We start from the raw sequence: 7,422 nt of genomic DNA, 5'->3' as shown, positions 1-7,422 counted from the left end.
GTGATTAGAAAAGGTGATTTTTTTGGATATTTGAGGTGTTTGGCCATTTACTAAAACTGCTTTTAAGTAGAAGTAGAAGCAGAAAATTTCTGCTTCTCGAAAAAAACAGAATCAGAAAATTATTTTTTTTCAAGAAAAAATATCCCTACTATAAATACATATTTACCAAGTATATCCCTCATTAATCTATTAATTTCTAATTAATAATTCTTTGTGTTGAATTTTAATTAGTGGAATAATTTTGAATTTTATTTTGGTTGTAGTTTTCTAGTATATTAAATCATCATGTTGATATTATATCAATATTTAATATTTTTTTATTTATCTATGTATTATATTAATTGAAAATTTTAATATGTACTTTTAAATTTTAATTAAATAAAAGTCAAATCTTTTCAAAATAGTTTCTCTGTGTAAACTAATCTTGATAGTAAACGTTCATTGATACTTGTCCTTTTTCGTAATTTGACACTCAAAAGCACTTTTTAAAGAAGATTAGCCAAACAAAACTTGCTTATTAAAAGCGGTCAAAAACACTTTTCAAATGAATTAGCCAAACACAAACTGCTTCCCACCAAAAGTACTTTTTTGAAAAGCACTTTTAAAAAAAGCACTTCTCATATTAAGCAATTTTTAGCCGCTAGGCCAAACATGCTCTTAATTAAGTTAGTAATATGTCAATTTAATAATTATTATTTATTATGTCAACGAGCAACAACAGCGCCTAACATCCGGGTTCTATCTTTCCGGTCTCCTTTTAGTTGTAGCGGTAGAATTTGATTGCTTGTGCCTTATTGCTAATTTGCCTTTGCTTGTGCTGTAGAATTCGATTCATGCAATACTGATTCCTACCTCTAGATTCTCCCCTTCAGTTATACTTGCCCTTTAGCCCATTTCACTGTATATCCTTGCTGGAAATGCTTTATTTGTGATTCCTACTTGTTAGTGTACACCTTTGGTTAGCCTTTTTTTACTTTAGTGGCTTTGATGAACGATGGTAGACTAGGGTCATGTTCTCGGTCGGGGACGAGGGCTAGGGTCAGGGGTGGTTAGGGGGTCAAGGGAGCTTCTAGGCTGACAATAGGATCTTGGAACATTGGGACTTTATCGCGGAAGTCCATAGAGCTAGTGAAGATTCTCAGGAAGAGGAGGATGAGTATTGCCTGTCTACAGGAAACCAAATGGGGAGGAGCTAAGGCACGGGTATAAATTGTGGTTCTCGGAAGGATCGAGGTAAGGGAATGGAGTAGGCATTTTAGCAGAGGAGCTAAGGGAGCAAGTGGTAGAGGTGAGACGAGTTAATGACAGGATGATGGCGATTAAGTTAGTCGTTGGGGGGTTCACTTTGAACATTATTAGTGCTTACGCACTGCACGCGGGCTTGGGTGTAGAGGACAAGGTGAGATTTTGGGAGGACTTAGATGAGTTGGTGAGAGGTATTCCGGATACCGAGAAGCTATTCATAGGAGGAGATTTTGATGGTCACATCGGCTCAAATTTGGGGAGGTATGACAATGTGCATGGTGGTTTTGGTTTCGGGAACAGGAACAAAGCAGGAGTCTCGCTGTTGGATTTCGCGAGCGCTTTTGGGTTGGTCATAGCGAATTCTAGTTTCCTGAAGGAGGAGTACTTGGTAACTTTCCGTAATGCGGTGGCAAGGACCCGGATAGACTATTTGCTCCTTAGGAAGGATGATAAAGGTGTTTGTAAGGACTGTGAGGTTATCTCGAGTGAGAGTTTTACGACCCAGCATAAGCTGTTGGTGATGGATTTGGAGACTAAGAGGAAGAAGAGGGTTGCGGATCGACCAAGGATCAAATGGGGTAACTTGACTATGGCCAGTGCCACAAGATGGGGAAGAAGTTAATGGCTATGGGGGCTTGGCGGAGTAGCGGGGATGCGAATAGTATGTGGGATAGGACTGCTAGTTGCATTAAAGAAGCAGCTAGAGAGGTGCTGGGGGTCTCCAGATGTAGATTTGGTAGACACCGAGGGGATTGGTGGTGGAATGGTGAAGTCCAAGGGAAGGTGGCGTATGCGTGGAAAGTAAAGATGAGGAGGGAAAGAGGACGAATAGGGAAAGGTATAAGATCGCGAGGAAGGAGGCAAAGTTAGCGGTTACGGCGGCAAAAACGTCAGCTTTTGAACGCTTGTATGTCGAATTAGAGGACAAAGGCGGGGATAAAAAGTTATCGAAGATTTCAAGAAGAAGAGAAAGTCTTCATTGTATTACTTGATCATTTACATCCCATGAAAATGGGTACTTATACAATAAGTCCTACGACTAAATAAGGAAAGAGAATATTACATAATCATTTACAATCAATACAATGTCAGATTATATCATATTACTCCTATAATTATACTAGGAAATCCATATCAATCAACACTCCCCCTCAAGTTGGTGCAAAGATGTCACACACGCCCAACTTGCAAACTAGTGTATGGAAAGTTCATTTGTTGAGGCCTTTGGTAAACACATCAGCCAGCTGCTTTTCTAATGACATGGAATAAACTCAAGCCATAACTCGTAACCTTTTCTTTGATGAAGTGTCGATCAATTTCCACATGCTTTGTTCGGTCACGCTGAACTGGATTATGAGCTATACTGATTGCAGCCTTATTGTCACAATACAAGGAAAGTTTCTTTTTTCGGACAATCTCAATTCCTCTAATAGCTTTTGTAACCACAAAAGTTCCAAACACACCATAGCTCTATGTGCCTCTCGCTTGGTCTAGCAACTACACTTTGCATCTTGCTTCTCCAAGTGATCAGGTTTCCTTCTACAAGTGTACAGTAACCTGATGTAGATCTTCTATCATCCAGAGATCCAGCCCAATTTGCGTCCGTAAAGGCTTCTATTTTGAGGTGACCATGTCTGGAGAAAAGTAAACCTTTCCCAAGAGTAGACTTCAGATACCGCAAAATGCAAAAGACGGCTTGCATATGAGGATCTCGGGGATCATGCATGAACTGACTCACCAAGCTGACTGAATAGGCTATGTCTGGTCTAGTGTGAGAGATAAATGAGTCTTCCAACCAGCCTCTGATATCTCTCCTTATCAACTGACTCTCCAGCTCCGCTTTGTAGTTTGTGGTTGCTTTCGATGGGTGATTCTGCTGGCTTGCAACCTGTCATACCAGTTTCTTTCAAGAGGTCCACGATATACTTTCTTTGAGAAATAAAGATTCCTCTATCTGATCTAGCAACCTTAATTCCCAAGAAATATTGCAATTTTCCAAGATCCTTGATCTCGAATTCTTGGGCCAACAACTTCTTCAATCGGGTCATCTCCTCCTTGTCATCTCCTGTCATTACTATGTCATCAACATAAACTATGAGAAGAGTGAGTTTACCCTTTTGATGTTTTATGAAGAGGGTGTGATCAGCATTGCTTTGTTGGTAACCGAAACAGATCATTGCTTTGCAGAATCTATCAAACCAAGCTTTAGGAGACTGCTTCAGTCCATACAAGGATTTCTTCAGTCTGCATACTTTTCCTCGACTTTGTTCAGCACCAAAACCAGGAGGAATCTCCATGTACACCTCTTCTTCTAAGTCTCAATGAAGAAATGCATTTTTCACATCAAACTGTTGTAAGTCCCAATCAAGATTAGCTACACAAGACAAAAGAATTCTAATAGTGTTCATTTTTGCAACAAGGGCAAACGTCTCTTGATAATCGACTCCATAAGTCTGAGTGAATCCCTTAGCCACTAATCTCGCTTTGAATCTCTCAATCGAACCATCAGCTTTATGTTTTACAGTGAAGACCCATTTGCAACCAATTAACTTTTTGTCTGGTGGTGATATGACAAGTTCCCAAGTCTTATTCTTTGACAAGGCCTTCATTTCTTCAATCATAGCTTGCTTCCATTTGAATCTGCAAAAGCTTCCTTCCAATTCTGGGAATAGACACAGAAGAAATAGACAAGGCAAAGGCTCTATAGGAGGGAGACAAAGAATTATAGGAGACAAAGTTAGATAAGGAGTGTTTGGTGCAAGATCTGACTCCTTTCCTCAGGCAAATCTAACTCATTAGGAAATGTAGATAACTCACCAGAAGAAGAAGGTTCGGCTTCGGCAGTTTGCATGATGGGGATGGCAGAAATACTTTCATAAGCTCTTGAACGAAGAGGGGAACAGAGACATTGTGTTGGGGGATCTGGAACCCTTTGAAAGACGTCGCGATTTTGGGAATAGTAAGTGTATAAAGGTCGAGGAGGTTCAAGGTGCTATTCGTAAGATGCGTAAGGGAAGAGCGACCGGGCCAGATGAGATTCCGATGGAACTCTTGAAGAGCGCGGGTACGACAGGTCTAGAATGGCTGACGAGGCTGTTTAATGTCGTTTAAGACGGCAAAAATGCCCGAAGAATAGAGGGGGAGTATATTGATTCCGCTGTACAAGAACAAAGGTGACATTCAGAGTTGCAACAACTATAGGGGTATCAAGCTGCTAAGCCACACTATGAAAGTGTGGGAGAGGGTGGTGGAGTTGCAGGTGAGGAAGGGTGTGTCTATTTCCGAAAATCAGTTCGGATTCTTGTCGGGACGCTCAACTACAGAAGCCATCCATCTTGTTAGGAGACTAGTGGAGCAGCACAGGAATAGGAAGAAAGACCTGCACATGATTTTCATCAACCTGGAAAAAGCATAAGACAAAGTCCCATGAGAAGTTTTATGGAGATGCTTGGAGGCTAAACGCGTACCGGTGGCGTATACTTAGGCGATCAAGGACATGTACAACAACAACAACAACAACAACAACCCAGTATAATCCCACATCGTAGGGTCGGGGAGGGGGTAGGTGTACGCAAGCACTTTCGGTTGTGATGGGGTTGCATAAAAGCATAAACAAGTCGGATAATGGAGAAATTCAAAGCGACATGTAAAAGCAATAATATAAAATAAAATAATGCAATCGCACGGGTTTGAAAGCACGAAATAGTAGATAATAGCTAAATTGGAGTGATGGATGATGTTGCGATCTTGCGGAAAAACGGGACTTCACTAGCCTTCTACCTTACTATTGGGGTCGGTATGGTGTATGTTATGTCTAATTAACGACATAGTTTCGCCATTGAAGAGACCATCCATGCCAACCTCTCAAGGAGTTAATGCTACATGCCCAAACCATCTGGAGGTTTGGAGAGCCACCCCCACCTTAGAGTCCAAAGGGCGTTCCATCTCAACATTCTCATCTCGGCGGGAGCAGATGGAATACTTAGAGTGCAAGTTCAGTGGTGAGCACATTAGGAGGGCGTGGAGGTGAGGCTTGAGACATAGGCCATCAAAAAGAGAGGAAGTTCTAAGTATCTTGGGTCCATTATCCAAGAAAATGGGGAGATTGGTTATGATGTCACACACCGTATTAAGGGAGGGTGGATGAAATGGAAGCTCGCCTCCAGAGTCTTGTGTGATAAGAAAGTGCCACCAAAGCTCAAAGGCAAGTTCTACAGTGGTAGTTAGACCTAGTCTTTGTGAGGGTTTGCGCGAGTGCCGGCACCAAGAAATCTCACGTCCAAAAGTTGAAGGTTGCGGAAATGAGAATGTTGCGATTGATGTGTGTGCATACAAGGAAGGATAGGATTAGAAATGAAGTTATCCAGGACAAGGTAGGAGAGGCCTCGGTGAAGGACAAGATTCGGGGGAAGGTTTGAGATGGTTCGAGTGTACAAAGGAGATGCGCAAGTTGAGGTCGTGAGCACATTGGTGTGGTGAGGTTGAGACATATGGATTCTAATTTTAGGAAAAGGAGAGGTGGTTATGTAGGCACACACCGTATTAAGGGAGGTGGATGAGTAAGGGAGTCTTGTGTGATTAAGAAAGTGCCACATGGCAAGTTCTACGATTTAGTTAGACCTACTTTTTTTTTTGTTGTGCGGTCTTTGACAAGAAATCTCGCGAAAAAGGTTGTGGAGAGACGCGGATTATGGTGTGCATCAAGAAAGGGATTAGTAGGTAGTGGAGCATAGTCCCGTGTATCTATTCTGTACTAGTAGGCATAGTATTATCTTTGTAGTTCCTTGCCCTTTGATTTCCTATTACTTTTTGATGTCTCTTGTGCTTTGATTATCGTATTAGTTTTTGATTTCCTATTACTTTTGATGTCTCTTGTGCTATTATCTATTAGTTTTAAACATTTGCTCTTATTTTCATCTTATTTATAGTATTTTGCCATGGTTCCTTTACTTTCATCAATTCTTGGCTGACTTTTTGCCCTGCTTTCTCTTTAGCCGAGGGTCTTTTGAAAATAGCTTCCCTACCTCCCAAGGTAGGGGCAGGGTCTGCGTACACTCTACCCTCCCCAGACCCCACTTGTGGGACTACACTGGGTATGTTGTTGTATACTTCTTTAATTAATTTGATCTAATTAAACTTTTTGTACTCATCGTTACTTAAGACTACTTTATGGGTCGTACTAATTATAATTAATTTTTTTTTTCATGACAAGGGAACCCGCAGCCGCTACCCTTTGGGTGCGAACAGGGTAAACCCCACTCTTGTGTAATAGCCCACAAACCACACAGGAGAGATAACCCGCACTAGGCAAGCCATTTGCGATGAGCTCGACCCAGAAGGCAAATCTCCTGCTGTCGTAGGCGGGGGTAATTAATATTTTACATTTAACATTAAAGAAAATTAATATTGTACAATTTTTTTGAATTTATTTTTCTTATTATTTCATATTAAGTTAATGTTATTTGAATTCGAGTTCTAATTGAGACTAATAATGTAAATAATTCAATTACACTGAACTGCAATTACCAATTTAAACTAGTAAGCTTATATTTTTTAAATCAATAAATTTATTATAGATTTAATTTTCCTAATGGCGTGGCACTACGTAAAACTAAACATTAAAGAGTCGACTCGGGCTCAAACGAGCTCGGCTTGGCTCGGTATAGTAAAAACCTCGGTTGAGCTCCGCTCGATTGGGCTCGACTCGAGCTCGACTCGACGCCCAGGCCTATTTGCGAGTAAGTGAGCTTAGTTGAGTTTCAAATTTTTTCAATAGTGTCAATTAATAATATTACTTAGAGGCCCCCGGGGCTTTGGTCTAATGGTAAGAGCACAGCGTGTGATGTGTGGTTAGGCGCACATCACGAGTTCGAACCCTGCTCTAGACAAAAGTCTGGTATTTAAGTGGAGAAGAGTAGAGGGGCGGGCCCATTATCCTTCTTGATAAAAATTACTCCCTCCGTCCCATTTTATATGACACTCTTTCCTTTTTAGTTGGCCCCAAAAAGAATGATACCTTTACCCTTTTACCCTTAAGGAAATGATTTACAACCACACAAACATCCAAGGCTTGTTTTAGACCACAAGTTCTAAAAGTCTTCCCATGTTTACTAAACTCTGTGCCCAATCAAACACCTTCATATAAAATGGGGCGAAGGGAGTATTTCTTAGAGAATC

The 7,422-nt window shown here is 40.9% G+C and overlaps 1 protein-coding gene across 1 annotated transcript; it reads left to right on the top strand.

Moving 5' to 3' along the window:
* Window positions 1-1,312: 1,312 nt before the first annotated feature.
* On the top strand, window positions 1,313-1,867 carry LOC132045710 (uncharacterized). The gene has a single exon (XM_059436276.1). It carries the CDS (start codon window positions 1,313-1,315, stop codon window positions 1,865-1,867), a length of 555 nt encoding a protein of 184 aa, XP_059292259.1.
* The last annotated feature ends 5,555 nt before the right edge of the window (window positions 1,868-7,422 follow it).

The sequence above is a fragment of the Lycium ferocissimum genome, unplaced genomic scaffold, assembly GCF_029784015.1.
Source record: "Lycium ferocissimum isolate CSIRO_LF1 unplaced genomic scaffold, AGI_CSIRO_Lferr_CH_V1 ctg7713, whole genome shotgun sequence".
In the NCBI taxonomy this organism is placed as follows: domain Eukaryota; kingdom Viridiplantae; phylum Streptophyta; class Magnoliopsida; order Solanales; family Solanaceae; genus Lycium; species Lycium ferocissimum.
This window is presented reverse-complemented; position numbering and strand designations above follow the sequence as displayed.

Bases quoted from the DNA above. Each gene is read 5' to 3' on its own strand.
- LOC132045710 (XM_059436276.1), top strand. From the start codon at position 1,313: ATGGCGATTAAGTTAGTCGTTGGGGGGTTCACTTTGAACATTATTAGT.